The sequence below is a fragment of the Urocitellus parryii genome, chromosome 9 (assembly GCF_045843805.1).
Source record: "Urocitellus parryii isolate mUroPar1 chromosome 9, mUroPar1.hap1, whole genome shotgun sequence".
NCBI classification, from domain to species: Eukaryota; Metazoa; Chordata; class Mammalia; order Rodentia; family Sciuridae; genus Urocitellus; species Urocitellus parryii.
This window is the reverse complement of record NC_135539.1, coordinates 38,040,117-38,057,470: the sequence shown is the minus strand read 5'-3', so window position 1 is coordinate 38,057,470 and position 17,354 is coordinate 38,040,117. Positions and strand designations below refer to the sequence as shown.

Below are 17,354 nucleotides of genomic sequence, written 5' to 3'. Positions count from 1 at the left end.
CCACCTACCTGGGCATGAGCTGACCCTCTTGCTCAGGGCTCAGCTTCTCCTCGGCTATCAGCAGCTCTGTCTGGCTGTCCTCCTCCTCCGTGAGGGAGGGGTGCGGGCTGCTCCCTGCATGGACCATGGACAGCCCCATGAGGCCCACTTTCTACCCATTCCCCACCAATACCCAAGTTAAGCCTGAAGATGGAGGGAGGTGACCTCAGCCCTCTCCCAGGGCGGGACACCCTGTGCATGTCCCTGACAGGCCCCAGAGTTTCTTACCAGCCCCAAGGTCTCCCCCGCTGCGCCCCACCTCCCCCTGCAGCAGCATGCTCTTGGGGGGCATCCTGGTGTTAAATGCCGTCTGGATGTTGTCCACGAATGTCCTGCAGTGAGGGCTGTCCACCCAGATCCGCTCTCCCAGGGAATCTTCAATGTACACCTGCAGAGTACCACACTCTCAGGCCCAGCCAGCCACGGGGCCCCACCTGCCCCCACTGCTAACGTGTGCTTCCCTGAAGGCCCCACAGCTGCCCAGTGGGTGCCCTCACAAGGCTTCTCAGTGCAAGAGGGACAGTGGCGAGACCCCCGGGGCCATCCGACACGCCTCTTCCAGGGAATTCCCTCCGTTTGCTTCTCTCCTGCTCACGTCTCTGCTGGGCCTCCCCTGCTCCCTCCCAGGCCTCCCTACCACCAAAGTAGCTTCTCTGAGACCCCAGTGAAGGTGACTGACCTTGACAAAGATTTCAGGCCAGTTCTCATCCTCCTCATAGGCGGCCATGAGGAGGTTACAGGCCAGCACAGATACCAGGCTGTTCCCCTTGGCCTTGAAGTTGATGGAGGCATCTCGCCGCAGAAGGCTGCACAGGGCCTGCAGGGAGGCTCAGGTCAGGGTGCCCACCTGGGCCTCAGAGGAGGCACAGGTTCTGGTGCCCACATCAAGTCCTCAGTGCCCAGGTGGAGGCAATGGGGGTCCAGGGAGATGCCAGCCAGTCCTCACCTCGATGACGCCCTCAGTGGCAAAGATGTTGGGCTTGATCTTGGCCAGGTACATGAGGCTCAGGTACAGGGTGCTATCGGGCTTGGCACGCGTCACCTTCAGCTGCTTTACTGCCCCACACAGCACCCCCTCGATCCGGTCATCGTTGCCCTCCAGCTCGGCAGCTTCGATCTCATCCAGCAGCACTGTGGGCAGCACTGGACAGTCGGAGGGTCTGGTTAGAGCAGGTGGCCAGGGGCAGAAGTCACCCTCAGAGCCACAGGGACCCGGCACAGCATCAAAGTCCAGTAGACGGTCAGCTCGGAGCCCTATCCTTTCTGAACAGCTCCCCACCTTGGTACAACAGCCGTCCTGAGGGCGCAGGGCGGAGGTCCTGTCAGCCAATCAAAGCCACACAGCAAGGCTCAGGTTGGGACCCAAAGTTGCTGCAGGCCTCCATCCACAGTGCCCCACGCGGCTGCAGTCTCTGCTCACCAGACATGTTGATAGTTTTTCTACAAATTAATGGCTTTGCAGCCTGGCTCTTCTCTCTCCTTTTTGGGGGGACCAGAACGGTGGTATACACCTGTAATCCCAGCAGCTCGAGAGGCTGATAAGAAGGATCACCAGTTCAAAGCCAGCCTCAGCACTTCAGCAAGGCCCTGAGCAATTTAGCAAGACTCTGTCTCTACGTAAAATATAGAAACGGCTGGGGAGACGGCTCGGTGGCTAAGCATCCCTGGCTTCAATCCCCGTTACCAAAAAAATAAAATTAAATTAAACAAAGACAAGTTCTTGCTAAGTTGCAAGGGTCTAACTTGTTGAGGCCGGCCTCGATCTTTTGATCCCGGTCTCAGCCTCCAGAACCCTGAGCTTACTGGCTTCCACTGTGCCTGGCCTAGCTCTTCCCTTGATAGTGGCTCCACCTCGGGTTCCTTCCCACAGTCCTTGCTGCACCCCACCCCACCTCCCCGCAGGTCTGCCTGTGTTGACCCTCACTCAGCTGGCCTCCTGTGTCCCTGGCCACTGCTCCTGTCACCGGGGCTCCTCCCCATCTCCTGTGGCTCATGCATGCTCTCACGTGGGTCCCTGGGCTGTTCCTCTCAGGAGCGCCTGGGCTCTGGCCCATGTTCTCTTCTCTGACGCTCATTATCAGTCAGTTCTGGGTGTCCCCTGGTTTTCACTGTGGTTTCAGCCCAAGGGTTTTTAGGATCATGTTTTTAACCCCCCAGAGGCAGGTACTGCTGCAGGTTTAGCACTTGTCTACATCCAGGTGCAGCAACATTTACTGACACCTGATCAGCACGTGGCAGGACAGACAGATGGTCTGCGGATCCTACAGGGTCTGGCCTTAGAGGGGCTCCAATACAGAACCAGAAATAGCTGGATGCGGACTGCTGACGCCATCTGATACTACAGAGAGCTTTATCCTGTGGAACACGCTTTTCACAGTTATCTTACTTAATCCCCAGAATCACACAGGCAACGCTAATGACAAAGCGCAGCTGGCAAGAGTGACCTGCAGCCGAGTCAGGGCCTCCACCTGCTACCACCTCATCTTCACCGCACCCATCATGCTGGAGTCTGAAGCAACTGCCTCACTCCTGTCCCACCACAGCTCCAGTGTCATCCTGCCTACCCACTCTAGGCCCCACCTGCCCTGCACAGACACCACCCACAATGTCATCTGGGCTCTCACCATTGTGTGACAGCCACACCAGCCACACCAGCCCAGCCCTGCTCCCTGGTGCAGCTCCACTCTCTGCTCTGCAGAGCTCACACCCTCCATTTCAATCGACCCTCCCCCAGGACCTGCTAGGGGCTCCCTCACACTGTAGCAAGCTGGCTCCTCCTCAGAACTCCCTTGGAGCCTCTAAGCCCCCTAAGGGCAAAGGCCACAGACCACTAACCCTCAGGACCTTACACACAACACCAACAGTAAATGATGGCTGAGCTGTAACAAAACTGTCATCACTACAGTAATAGGACACTTGTTCTTTTTAAAATCTACAAAAAAACACTAAACAAATGCTCCAGCCAGGCACAGTGGTGCACACCTATAATCCCAGCAACTCAGGAGGCTGAGGCAGGAGGATCACAAATTCGAGGTCAACCTAAGCAACTTAATGAGACCCTGTCTCAAAGTAATATTTTAAAAAAGGGCTGGGGATGTAGTTCAAGCAGTAGAGCACACCCAGGTTCAATACTCTATACCAACATGGAAAAAAAAAAAAAACATAGGAAAGAAAGATAAAAAGGTCCCCAACAGGAACAAAAACACACAGAGAGCAAGGTCAGCCATGGGCTGCTACGTGCTCAGTGATGTGGATTGGTCTGGTGTTCGCAGCTCTTCTCTACAGAGCCAATAAAAATTACCCCTGGGGGAGCCGGTGCTGTGGTACATGCCTGTCATCCCAGCTGCTTGGGAGGCTGAGGCAGGAGAATTGCGAGTTCAAAGCCAGCCTCAGCAACGGTGAGGCACTAAGCAACTCAGTGAGACCCTGTCTCTAAATAGAATACAAAACAGGGCTGGGGATGTGGCTCAGTGGTCAGGGCCCCTGAGTTCAATCCCTAGTAACAGCCCCCGCCCCCGCAAAAAAAAGATCACTGGGAAAGTGACGCAGAAAAGCGGGGTGATGTTAGATGTGAACCAGGTTAGAGGTGCCCGTGAGGGCAAAGGCCTGGGTGAAGTCCTCACTGACTTCTGTCTTCAGGGATGCCGTCTGCTGCCTTTCTGCTGGACAAAGGGAGGGACAGGCTCTCCCCTGTCTGCAGCTGGAGAAAAGGCCAGCAGAGGGCAGATCAAGGGCTCCCAGGTCACAGGAGCCAGAAGGCTGCCTGGACTGTCACTACCTACGGTCCACCTCCCCCTACCAGGGCTCAGGACAGGGCCTGTCACAAAGAATGTTCAACAGCTGTCAGAAGGTCAAGGAAAGAGCCAGTTCCCACAGGTGCAGACTGCCCCCGCAGGAGCTGCTCTGAAGAACAAGTCCAAAGGGAGCCAGGGGTCCCCACAGTGATCCAGGGGTCCCCACAGTGAGCTAGGTCCTCCGGGGTGGCTGCCTGGTGCGTCTCCAGAGGACCCTGCGGTATGGACGATGCCACGTCTGGAGGTGGCCTTCCCTGGACACCTGGAGAATCACTCTGCAGAAGCCTGTCGCCTGGCCTTACCTTCAATTGGCACCACCGATGGCTCTTTAATGGAAGGAGAGATGGCGCGCTTTTCCGCCACCGCGGCCTCGGCCAGGCGCCCCAGGGCGCTCAGCGGGGGCGTGGAGGACAGCTTGGGGCGCTTGGTGAGGCCGGTCAGCGCCGAGGCGCCCGACAGAGCCGCCGCCGCGTCCCGCTTGCGCTCCGAGGGCAGGCCGGACGGCGCGGGCTTCAGCAGGGTGGACGCGGCTTTGGCCTCGCTGGCCTGACCCTTGGAGCCCAGAGCGATGAAGTCTCCGGGCGGCGGGTGGCCTGCGGGGAGGGGAGGGAAAGGCGCGACGGTCAGCCAAGGTGCGCGGGGAGGCCGGCCCCCAGGTCCTCCGCTGGCGCAGCAGAGCCGAGACTGGCAGGCGTGGGCGGCCACGGTGACAGTCCCAGGGCCAGCCACACGTCCGGCTTCCCCCTGTCACTGCAACAGGGACTGAGGCGCGGCAACCCGGCCACGGTGGCCGTCAGGTCCCAGGGCCTGTGCCTCTGCACGCCGCGGGCTCGCCGACCCAACGCGTCCCCGGGAAGTCGCCCACCGAGGCCCGCGGAGACCCGGACCCCCGCCCCCTGGCCGCGGAGGGGACGCACCTGAGGGCTTGGCCGCGGCGCTGGGCCGCCGCACGGTGGTGGGCTTGGCCCGGTTCATCACGCCGCCCTCGCTCCTTTCGGCTGGAAGTCGCTGGGTCGCTCGTCGTCGCCCCTCACGCCGCAGGCGCCGCCGGCCTGCAAGGCCGCCCAGAGTCGCGACCTGTGGCTTACAGCCCACCACTCGGGCTCCCCGCCGCCACTGCCGCTCCGGAACCAGAAACCAACCTTCCGGGAAAACCGGAAACAAAATAGCACGGCGACCGGAAGGGAAGGAGAGGGAGCCAGTGCCCACGGCGAGTGCGCAAAATCTGTAGCGCCCTCTGGAGGCAGGGATGGCTGATGCCGAGCCTTGCGGGCTGACGCTTTATTCTTGCCAAAGAAGCTGATATGTTAAGTGACACGCTCAGGGACACAGCTAGGGAGGGTGGCAGCAGGAGTCAGATCACTGCTTTTCCACTGACTGGGCACCAACTGCGTTTCTCTGTAACCAGCCGGCCACCTGGTCTCCCTCTGCCTAGGTGCTGCCTACACTGGCCTTCCGCCTGCAGGCTGCCCGCAGGACAGAACCAGATTGTCCACCTGTTGGGGGAATGTCTGGGTCCAGGCAAAGGAACCCAGCCACTGGGGCAGTGTGAAGCTCCAGGTCGATCCATGGGGTCAATGTCCCAGTCCTGAGTGCCCTGTGATAGATAATGCCACCAGCCCCACCTACCACGCCCCACCCACTCCAAGCAGGCAGCTGGGTACCCGGCAGAGGAGGGAGGATTCAATGTGTGAGTGTGTGTGTGTGTGTGAGTGTGTGTGTGTGGTGCTGGGGATGGAACCCAGGGCCTTGTGCGTGTGAGGCAGGCACTCTACCAACTGAGCTATATCCCCAGCCCCACTTCTTTTAAAATATTTTTTTTTAGTTGTCAATGGACCTTTATTTATATGCAGTGCTGATGAAGCCAGATTTAAAGTTAAGTAGTCAGTGTAGTGAGGTAAATCGGGTCCAATATCGAGTGAAATCTAAAATGGAGGCCATGTGGAGAATGAATTCCTGGAAAAGTGGAGCAACTCTCGGGATGTTAATGAAGCCCAGGAAACAGCCCCCAGCAGATCTGAAGATAGCCCATCCCAAAGAAATGTTAATGACCAGCAAACTTGAAGATGCTGATTACCGCTTCGGCCCACCTGTGTCCCACCCCTCGGGCCTTCCCACCTACATTCCATCACCGAAAACTATAAAATGGAGAGAGAGACAACCGCACTTGCACGGATTCCACCTCTTGGGTCCCCTTCTTCCTCCGGGAGAAGTCTTTTCTGCTGTCCTTTAGTAAACTTCTAATTTCTACTCTGACCTTGCCTCGGCGTGCTTCTCTGGTGTTATTCTTCAACATTGGGGAAGTAAGGACTCGTCCCCGGTCAACAGTGGTAACACTGAGACTCGAACCCAGTGCCTCACACATGCCAGGCCAGTGCTCCACCAGGGAGCCCCAGCCCCAGCCCTAGGGAGGATCCGTTTTTCACTGAAGATCTCCATTTATTTTAATAGGCAAAACCCCACAGTGGCAAAACCCTAAAGGATCCAAAGATTAAAGAGGGACGGGGCAGGGGCTGGCTCCGTGGCTAAGCGCTGGCCTGGCATGCGTGAGGCACTGGGTTCCATCCTCAGCACCACACAAAAATAAACAAATAAAAATCAAGGCACCTGTCCATCTACAGCTACCAAAAAAATAAATAAATAAAAATAGTCCCCCTTGCACCTCTGACCCCCCCCCCCCCCAGCCAGTGTCCTGCCCAGAGTTGGCTCCTGCCTCTCCTTAGCTCGCCCCTTCCAGCACATTCTACACACACCAACAACCACAGGTGTGCGTTCCCCCACCTCTGAGGGCTGAGGGTGAAGGTGGCCCGCAGCTCTGGCTGTCCCTGGGAGCTCACCCCTAAACCAAGAGCAAATCCCTTCTGCTGAGAATGGAGACCGACAGGTGCCACAGAATCTGGGAGTGGAGATGGCCCCCGGGGCCAGCCGGTCTCATTGTATGTGTGCAGGGATTTGGAAGATGGAATTTTTGGGGGGGGGCGGGGGAGGGGGGCTGGTGGCAGTGCTACCAGGGATGGAACCCAGGGACGCTTAGCCACTGAGCCACACCCCCAGCCCTTTTTGTTCAGGTCTTTTTGTTTAGGGTCTTGATAAGTGGCTGAAGCTAGCCTCATACTTTTGATCCTCCTGCCTCAACCTCCCAAACTGCTGGGATTACAGGTGTGCGCCACCACGCCCAGCTCCAGCCCTTTTTATTTTATTTTATTTTTATTTTTTATTTTTTTTAGTTTTAGGTGGACACAATGTCTTTGTTTGACATTTATGCGGTGCTGAGGATCGAACCCAGTGCCTCACTCATGCTAGGCAAGCGCTCTACCACAGAGCCATCACCCCAGCCCCCCTTTTTATTTTTTATTTTAAGTCACCGTCTCACTGAGTTGCTTAGGGTCTTGCAAAGTTGCTGAGGCTGGCCTCGAACTTCCCATCCTCCTGCCTCAGCCTCCAGAGCTACTGGGATTACAGGTGTGCTCCACTGCGCCCAGCTCTCCCTCTCTCTTTGCTGTGCGGGGTTCCCTCGCAGTGATGGCCACATCATCCACCCGAGGATGGGACTGGCGGGAGGGACGGAATGCATGTCCTGTGCCTGCAGGGGTGTCTCATGACACAGGATCACATGCTCTTCCACCTTCCGCAGGTCTTTGGTGAGCAGTCTCCAAATTTGGCCTTCAAATCCTGTGCGCTTTTTTTTTTTTTTGTATTGAACCCAGGGGGTGCGTCACCACGGAGCCACCTCCCCAGCCCTTTTTGAATTTTATTTAGAGACCGGGCTTCCTTAAGTTGCTTAGGGCCTCACTCAATGGCTGAGGCTGGCTTTGATCCTCCTGCCTGAGCCTCCCGAGCCACTGGGATTCCCGTGCTCATGGAGCTTCTCCTTAGGTTTGAGTTCTTCCCTGTCCTCTCTTCCGCATCTGGTCAATCTAACAGCTTCCTAAGGGACGCCATGTCGAAGTAGGCCCCGGGTCCCCGAGGGCTTCTCACCACCATCTCTGCGGCCTGCAGGTCCTCAGCAGCTCACCCCGCAAAAAAGGTGTCCAGGAGATTGTCCCCCACCCCCCCCGCCCCCTCCCCTGGAAGTCAAAGCAGTGTTCTGTACCCATTTCCTGTGGCTTCTGTGACAAGTCACCACAAACCTGATGGCCTGAAGCCACAGAGATTTCTTCTCTGGCAGTTCTGGAGACCAGGAGTCCAACCTCGAGGTGTGGACAGGCCCTAGGAGACTCCAGAGGCCGGTCCTTCCTGCCCCTCCAGCTCTGGGGACTCCTTGGTGGGGACCACCTCACCGTCTCAGCCTCCGTCCACACACCCACGGTCCTCTCTCTGTGTCTCCTACAAGGACTCCTGCCCAGTGGCTCCAGGGCCACCTGAACCCAGGATGGTCTCATCTCAAGATCCTGCCCTTCATCGGTGAGGACCCAGTTTCCAGTAAGCTCCCGTTTGGAGGTTGGGTGGACGGATATTCGGGGGACACCATTGACCCACTGCCACTCCACGCCAAGGACCAGGTCTGGGTGACCAACTGGCTCCCTCCGGGCCCCACTCCAGCCCCCTCTTCCTGTTTCCAGCTCTGCTGGGGGGGGCTGGCACCTGCCATGTCCCATGGTCTCCCCTTCGCCTCTGCAAACCGTGTCCTCCTTCCCCCCCTGCCACCGATGCCCAACCCCCACTGAACCGGGTGTCACCTCTGTGTCTTTCTTTGTGACACTCGCTGGCCCCTGAAATGCCCTTACAGGTGCCCTTGGGTATCCATAGGGTTTGGTTCCAGGACCCGAGGACACCAAATTCTGAGGCACTCTGGTGTCCCCTCCTGCAGAGTGGCGTGGCATATTGCAGAGGACTTACCCACCCCCCCTCCTCTCTCGTTCTATTTTTTACTTTATTTATTTATTTTTTGGTGCCAGGGATTGAACCCAAGGACGACACTCAACCTCTGAGCCACGTCCCCGGTCCTTATTTATTTACTTACTTATTTTTGCTTTGAGACAAGTTCTCGCTAAGCTGCAGAGGCTGGCTTTGAACTCGTGGTCCTCCTGCCTCAGCCTCCTAACCGGCTGGGATCGCAGGCGCGCACCACGGCACCCGGCTTCCCTTGTTCTTCAAGTCGTCTCTGGATTCCTTTTAATGCCAACGCTAAGAGAGAGCTATCCTACTGTGTCGTTTAGGGATCAGTGACAAGGGACCAAAAAAGGCTGTATCTCTTGGGACTCCTTTCTGTCCTGCCTCCCTGCCACCAGCCGCCAGGGGCTGCACACCTGTGCCACAGATTGCATGAAGGACTGGCTTAACGGCCTGGCCTAGGGCGAGGTCAGCGGAGAGCTGGGCTTCCGCTGTCAGGCAGGCCTGCACCACCCACCATCCAGGGTCCCCTTTGCTGTGAACAGAGCTGCGGGGAAGAGACACTACACCCACTCACCCACCCAAGAACCCCTGGGTGACACAGCTCAGCCTCAGGGCCCCGCTGAGGCACTTCTGGGGGAGACTGAAGCAGCCCCCAGAACCCACCAGGGCCAGGGCCTGGGACAGCCGGTGGGTGGGCAGGAAGGGGCGGCCACTGCTGGCCTGCAGCTGCGTGTGGTCTAACTGCCCTGGTGCCAGGAAGCAGCTGCTACCGTCTGCACTGTGGGTCTCAGCGCCCAGCTTGGTGGGGGACAGCGTCCCTGGGGCTCCTGGCTCCCCACCCGGGCCCAGAGCCCTGGCTCAGACCAGGCTGGCACTCCCCTAGGGAAGCCTCCCGCCCTCCCACCAGGCGGGAGGCCTCATGCTCCTGGGGCAATGTGGGCCAGGACCCAAGGCAGACCCCCAGCTGAGGCCCCGGCCGCCATACAGGGACACTTGGGCTGCAGGAGCAGAGGCCCACCTAGTCCTGCCAACCACCTGGTGACCCGGCTGCTGGGAGTCAGGGGACAGTAGGTGTGACTGAGGAAGAGGAAGGAGGCCAGGAGGTCTCTGCTGGGGACCTGGGGCGTGGCCAACTGCAGCTCCTGTGTCAGGGCCACTGCCCTGTCCTGGGGCCACCTCCTCAGCCCTCACCCTTCTGCCTCCCCTCTCCAGTGGCCTCTGCAGGACGCCCCCCCCACTCCCCCAGGTAAGTTGGAGTAGCTCCTGCGGAAGCAGATCCGCCCCTGTCCACACCACACTCTGGGCCTCCAGTCTCAGCAGGGTTCCCAGCACAAACCCTGAATCCTGACCTCTCGCTCTCCTGGCACTGTCCTGGGCACCCTCCTCCAAGTGCATGAGCGCCACCAGGCCCCAGGCTCTGCCTCAAGAACCCACTGTCGGCCACAGGATGCTCCAGGGCCTGGTGCCTCCAGTTCCCATGACGCAGCTGCTCCCACTGGCTGCTGGGTAACGAGCGACCCCCCCAAAGCCGGCGGGGCGAACCTCCACTTCATGCTCCCACAGGCACCGGGCAAGCCAAGCCAGGTTCAGAGTGTGAAGCCCCAGGAGGATTCTCCCCGTCGGGCACAGCGGCCACCACAGACGGTGGGGACTCTGAGGGTGCAGCATGGGCCTCTTCCCGTGGCTCCCAGCACCAGGACCCAACAGGAGAGGGCTGGACTTGGGGGCCAGGCCACACGGAGCGCCAGGCCCTGGCATATCTGGGGCTGGGTTCTGGCTCACCCTGTATTGGCTGTGTGATGCGATGAGCCTCGGTTTACCTACCTGGCAGATGGACACACAGGGGGCCTGCCCTCCTGGGCTTGCCAAGAAGCCTCCGCAAGAAGCTGCCTGGGCAGAATGTCCCCTGCTAGAGAACATTCCCAAGCCTACACGGGCCTGCCGGTGCACACCCGTAATGCCAGCTCCTCGGTTGGCGGAGGCAGGAGGATCCCAAGTTCAAGGCCAGCCTGGGCAACCTCGTGAGACCCTGTCTCAAAATCAGATCCAAAGGGCTGGAGAGGTCTCTTAGTGGGTACCATCCCTGGTGTTGAAAAAAGGAGAAGGAGAAGAACTTCCCTGCCCAGAGATTCACGAAAGTCTGCAGGGAACCTGTGGGCAGCTCAGGGGATCGGGGAGACCACGGCTTCCCCAGGGGCAGCCATCCTGAGAGGCCTCTGTGGCTGATATCTGAGACCCGACGGGCAGTGAGCCTCCTCCCCTGGGCAAACCTGGTGGTGAGCGGAAGCCCAGGGAGCAGCCTCTGGCCGAGCTGGGCTGTGCTTTCCAACAATTGTCCGAAAATAGCCTGGGCCGGCTCCCGAGGAAATGAGTCCCCCCGTCACGGGGACAGACTGCGGTGACAGGAAGGCTGCTTAGCTGGGAGGGAGGCTCCCAGGCTTTCTGACTCCGAGAGACCCCAGGCCCATCCATTTCTCCACCTCTGCACCCCCATACCTGAAAAGGCAGCTGAGAGCAGGGCCGGGCTGCCACCCCCAGCTTGTGCCCAGGAGGGAAAGCTGGGGTTCGGGGAGAGGGCCTTCTCCCCGGGTTGCAGGGAGCCATCAAGCCCTACCTGCCAACGGTGCCTTCTTGGCAGAGTCCCCTCCCTTCCCCAAGCCTCAGTTTCCCCTTCTGTTCCGTGAGGGTCAGGCAAGTCGCTACAGGAAGGTCCAATGTCCCAGAACCCAGCAGCTGCCTCTCTACAGACCCCAGACGCAGCCTCTGTGCCCGTCCAGTATGTGGAGGCCGACGGGGGTCCCAGGGGAGGAGAATGCGCTCGGCCCTACTCTAACATCCTTACCTTTAGTAAACCACGAAGCTACAGGATGCTCTTGTCAACCACAGAGCTCAGGGGAGATCAAAACAGGTGCCTAGTGGGGGACAGTGGCGCATGTCTGTATCCCAGCCGCTCGGGAGGCTGAGGCAGGAGGATGGCAAGTTCAAAGCCAGCCTCAGCAAAAGAGAGGCGCTAAGCAACTCAGGGAGACCCTGTCTCTCAATAAAATGCAAAATAGGGCTGGGGTTGGGGCTCAGGGGTCAAGTGCCCCTGAGTGCAATTCCTGGTAGTTGACCCGCCCCCAAAAACCAGGTGCCTAGATTGGGGGACTCGTCGCTGTGCCATAGAACACTGGGTTCTGGGGGGGCACAGCGTGAGAACCAGGTGGGGGTGAGGGAGGCGCTGAGGAGTAGGGAATCCTGAGCCCATTCCCCCCTCACCCAAATCCCTACCCTCCCTGGACAGGCTTAGGCCATGGAGCAACAGAGCCTTATTTTTTTTGTTGTTTTGGTGGCCGGTGGGAATCCCCAGGGTCAGCTGTGATGGAGAAAGAGAGGACAGAGGTCAGGCTCAGGGAGCTGGGTGGGCCTGAGGTCACAGAGATCATCAGATGGGTCTGAAAGGGGGCTGGGCCGGAAGGGTCCCATCTGCCTTCCGCTGGGACAAAGATCAAGCGCCTCCACCTCCCTGAGGGTGCCACCAGGAACTCACCAGGTCATGAGTCCTGACCTCTGGGCTCAGAAGTTACAGTCAGAGACACATTTTGCTGGTGGGGCTGTCCCTCTGTGACATCCTGAGGCTGGAGAGAGGCCTGGGGAAAAAGAGCTGAGTCTCCTAGCGACTGACATGAAGTGTGAATCTCGCATTTGTTGAGGCTGGCTTTGAACCCTCGATCCTCCTGCCTCAGCCTCCCCATCCGCTGGGATCAGAGGCGCGCGCCACCGCGCCCGACAGCTGGGCTGCTCTTCTTGGTAGGCCTGTTGTGCAGCTGCAGACTGATGTCATGGGGCCGGTGGCCTCTCACAGGCTTCCTGCAGGCTGGGCTGTCGGGACATCGCTGCCCGCATGCAGCTCACACTTCCTTACAACATGTCACCGGGGCCACCGTGAGCAGGAGGCCTGAGAAACAGAAAGCCAGGCAGTCCCCGTGTCCCCGTGTCCCCGTGCAATACAATGTACAAAAGCAAATCTGCCTCTGGTCTCCAAGGTGGCTCCCCAAGTGGTATTCACATCTCTGTCTTCACTGGAGTCTGTGCTCCTCAGGTAACCGGAGGGGCCCTAGGTCACCTAGCCCAGCATGGCCACCTGAGGAACCACCCCACCCACCACCCTGATCACCTCGGGGAGTGGACAGAGCTCTGGATCCACCAGGCCTGAGGAAGAGACCGCGACACAGACTCGGCGGGTGGGGACCTGTTCTCTCCTAGTGACAGAGCCTGCAGAGTCAGGCCACAGGGGCCAGCCCCCAGGCTGAAGCTGTCTGGGAGCCACACCCTGAGGAGCACGGGGACCCTATTTGTGGCTGGCATCTGATACAGGAGCTGTGTGGTGGGACCAAGTCCTGAACCTGTGGGCTCTGCTTACTCGGGTGGTTGTGGGAATGGAAGTGAATTGTAGGCCACCCGGCTGGTATCAGAAGTTTGGAGGATCGGTGGCTGTGACCATTTGGTGTCAGTGTGACTGGCAAAGGGCTGCCAAGATCGGCCTTTGAGTTGAGGGTGGAGCAGAGAAGACGTGCTGTCCCCACGTGGGCAGCACCGTCCCGTCCGGGAGGCCAAACAGAAGGAAGAATTCTCTCTCCTTGAGCTGGGCCGACGTCGTCTCCCGCCCTGGGACATCAGAGGACATCCGGGTCCCAGCCCTTGGCCCTCCAGGACCTACACCAGTCTCTTTCCTTCCCCAGGTCTCAGTCCTTCAGCCTGGGACTGGGATCTCCCCCAAAGCACCAGCAGCTCAGCCTTATCACCCGGAAGGTAAGGAGGGTTCTGTGAGGACGTTGTCCTGCGTGTGAGCAGGGACAGCCAGGTTTGGATGAAAGACCTGTGAGTACTGACCCTGGCCTTGACGGAAGTCGTCCCCAACCCAAACTACCCCGTGTCTCCCGTGAGCAGGTGCGGCTCACTAGTGGACGCTGACAGCCCACAGCACGGCCAGCAGCTGCGTCCCCAGCTCAGGACCGTAACACCACGAGGCCTTTTTCCAGAGATGACTGAAGCCATAACCCCCGTCCCTCTGGCTCTTTCTGCAGGGTGGCCTCGGGACTTCTCCTCTGGGATCCTCCCAGGCTTGGATCATGAGGACTTGAATCCCCAACAACCTTTCAAAGGCCCCAGAGCTTACTGCCACCCTGAGACCAATCACGATGACAGCATCTCAGCGTGTGAATGAGACGTGGGGATCCACATTCAGGCCAGAGCAGTGTAGATGGCGACCCCATCAGATATCCCAGGTGTGGGGTTCTGGTCAGACCCAAGTGGCAGGCCATGGTGACATGAACTCGGAAGCCCTAAAGTCCTGGTTGGACACAGCAGCCCTGGGCTCTCCTCGGGGAGGGGGACACTCACTCATTTCAGGACAACTGAGGATGCAGAGATGTCTCTGGGTTTGTCCCAGGGCCCCCAGGCCTGTGTCACCCCTGGGTGGGAACCACTGTCCCCGGGCTCTCTAGGTTCCTCAGCCCTTTGCAGACCCAGGTCCATCAGTGGCTGCTGTGGCTCCTGGTGGTGGAGGGAGGTGGCTCTCAGGCCCTGCCCTAGAGGCGCCTGGTGAGATGTCCAGGTGACAGCGGCTCTGTTTTCAGGGCTGTGGTCACCGCTGGCTGCCGTCTCTGGGATTCATGGGGTTTGGCCACGCTGTCTTTGAGGAATGGATCTGGGCACTCCGAGCCCAGCCACCGAGACCTAGGTGGCCTTGAGCAAATGACTTTGTCACTACGGCAGTTGAAACTGAGCCCAGACTTTCCCCTTGCCCCTGTACCTGTCTCAGCAGCTTGGGACAGGGACTGCCCTCTCCAACCCGCCCTCCTGAGACACCTGCCCCTCACCTGCCTGGGGAGAGGAGAGTTGTGACAGAGAGAGGGACTGGGGACAGATTTATTTTTTCTCTGAAAGTTTGAGGAATTGCGCTCGAGATGGGAGCACAAAGCTACTGTATCCCCTGGTGATAAACAAGCTCGCAACAATGACGATGACAGCGACGGTGACCATGGCGGTCTTTCCACACTGTTCACAAGGAACCCCCTGCACTTGCTCCTCCAATCAATGCTATTCCCATTTTAGGGATGAAGAAACAGGCTCAGAGAAGGTGGTGGATGCACCCAAGTGTGCACAGCTGCCCCATGGCCAAGGTGCATGATGACCTCTGCCTCTCTCTTCTCCGGGGACTCCTTTGCTCCCCTCTCTGCTACAAAGCCACTTCAAGATCCCTCCTCCCCAAGACAAAACCTGGCCATCTCCTTCCACCAAGCCAGGGGACAAGGTAGCGGGGTTCCCAGCCCATCCTGCGGCTGACCAGCCCATCCTGCTGACCAGCGCAACCTGCGGCTGCAGGTCCTTCCCTCAGGCAGATGGCCCCTCCACCCGGGTGAGCCAGCAGTCCCGCCTGGCCAGTGTCCACACACTGGACTCTGTCAGGGCCGCGCTGTGCACTGTAACCGTGCGCTGACGCATGAGTCATGCATTGTATGGTCAGCAAACATCCGCCCGCAACAGCTGCTCCTTTGCAGGCATGAGGGGCAAATACTGGGCCCCATCTCAGCTCCCGGAGAGCCATGCTTGGCTACCAAAGGTGGCGCTGCAGGATTCCTGAAGTCCAGCCTCTCTCAGACCCCAACACCCCGATTCTGGGGTCTGGGTCCCTGGGGGAATATTTATAGAGGTCCTGAGGGGTGGACTGCTGGAATCCTCACTCCCCTCAGGGCTAGCACTGGCTCAGTCCAGCCTGTCTTCCTGTCACAGGGTGATCAGGGGTGGCCTCCATGTTGTCCCCTTTCCCTAACCTCAGCCATGGTCATTGGAGTCCACTCCAACTCTCCAGAAGAAGGGAGGGTGGGATGGATCCTGCCCCTTCCAGGGGGTGCCCGCTCTGCTTGGCTGGGGCAAGGGCAAAGAGGGGCAGTTCATCGAGCCACAACCAACACCAACTCTGCCACAAAGCCAGAATCCAAAGGCAGTGTTATCGAGGATCATCAGGTGCCAGGGACGTCGCTGGAACTTCTCAGCGGCTTGGAAACAATGGTTCCCTCCATTTTAGCTTTCTTTTAACGTTTTTAATAATAGGTAAGTCATACAATCTGACAGTCACAAGAATGATCTAAAAGAAAATGGGTGCAGTGGTGTGTGTCTGTAATCCCAGCAACTCAGGAGGCTGAGCAGGATGGAAGTTCAAGGCCAGCCTTCGCCACTTAGTGAGGCTCTGGGTAGTTTAGTGAAAACCTCTCTCAAAATAAAAAATTAAAAATTCTGGAGATGTGGCTTAGCAGTTAAGTGGCCCTGGGCTCAATTCCTGGTACCAAAAAAGTAAAAAAAAAAAAGATAACTATATTCACACACGCATGCACACACACATTTTTAGAAGTCCTTTTTTTTTTTTTTTGTACTAGAAATTGCAAACCAGGAAGACTTAACCACTGAGCCACATCCCCAGCCCTTTTTATATTTTATTTAGAGACAGGGTCTCACTAAGTTGCTTAGGGCCTCGCTAAGTTGCCGAGGCTGGCTTTGGACTCACGAGCCTCACTTCTTCAGCCTCCAGAGCTTTGGAGTCTTTTCCATGGTAGGGAGACTACCCTTAGTGCTCAGAGTTGCAAGTGTTTTTTCCCTAGGATGTAGTTTGCGTTATGAGTTCACTTGTAACAATTTTTGCCTTAAATCTTTTTTTTTATGACATCGGGATTTTTAACAATGATTTCCTTTTATTTTTTAAAAACGTAAAAAAAAAATTGTCCTACACAAGACGGCAGGAAGACACTGACTACAGTTCAGGGCATTGCAGATGATTATGACAAAAAGAAACTTGTGAAAGCTTTCAAAAAGAAATTTGCCTGTAATGGTACTGTGATTGAACATCCTGAATACGGGGAGGTTATTCAACTTCAAGGTGACCAAAGAAAAAAACATTTGCCAGTTTCTCTTGGAGGTTGGCATTGTCAAGGAGGAGCAGCTTAAGGTTCACAGATTCTAAAATGAACCTAGATACTTGGAGAATTTCTTGAATGATTTTGTTCTCTAAAACCAGTGTGGCTGCCTTGTGAAATGATTCTCTGCAGTAAATGGACTTTTCATGTATTTAATCATTCAAACTTCCATTCACATCTGCATGATTACAGAAAACATGGGGTATGTAGGCTAGTAACACATAAAAAAATTGCAGTAAGATGGTAACAAAGCCCCGTATTCATCTTAACATGTTTCCAATGGAAAATATTTTGTTTTGAGTGTTTATTTGTTTATTGTTCAGTTTATTTTCACTTGATTAAATTTTTTGTTGTTGTAATAAACCATGTAAAAAAAAATTTGAACTCCTGGACAAAGCATCACCTCCACCCATCTCAAAAACTTTTTCACCATGTAATGGTTTCTTTTTAAAAATTTATAATTCTGGGTCCATTTAAAATATATAGTGATATACTGTGTGGGCAAACTGGGACCCAACTTTATCTTTTTCTAAGTTTTCTAATGTCTCCGCATCATTTGTTTAAAGAGTCCACATCCAGGGGCTGAGGTTGTGGCTCAGCAGTAAAGTGCTTGCCTAGCACGTGCGAGGCACTGGGTTCCATCCTCAGCACCACATAAAAATAAAAACAAATAAAAGTAAGGGTATTGTGTCCAACTACAACTACAAATTTTTTTTAAAAGCCCACATCCAAC

The 17,354-nt window shown here is 56.9% G+C and overlaps 1 protein-coding gene across 1 annotated transcript in view; it reads right to left on the bottom strand.

Annotated features, from left to right (window-relative positions):
• Positions 1–10,907, bottom strand: part of Ints1 (integrator complex subunit 1) — a 38,573-nt gene extending 27,666 nt beyond the window's left edge. Inside the window, exons 1-7 of the mRNA XM_026405667.2 lie at positions 10,494–10,907; positions 4,751–4,975; positions 4,136–4,426; positions 986–1,182; positions 719–856; positions 268–427; positions 9–114 (exon numbers count right to left, since the gene is read on the bottom strand). Coding sequence (XP_026261452.1) covers positions 9–114; positions 268–427; positions 719–856; positions 986–1,182; positions 4,136–4,426; positions 4,751–4,808 — 950 coding nt within the window. The 5' untranslated portion in view covers positions 4,809–4,975; positions 10,494–10,907. The remainder of the gene's footprint in view (positions 1–8; positions 115–267; positions 428–718; positions 857–985; positions 1,183–4,135; positions 4,427–4,750; positions 4,976–10,493) is intronic.
• Between the last annotated feature and the right edge of the window lie 6,447 nt (positions 10,908–17,354).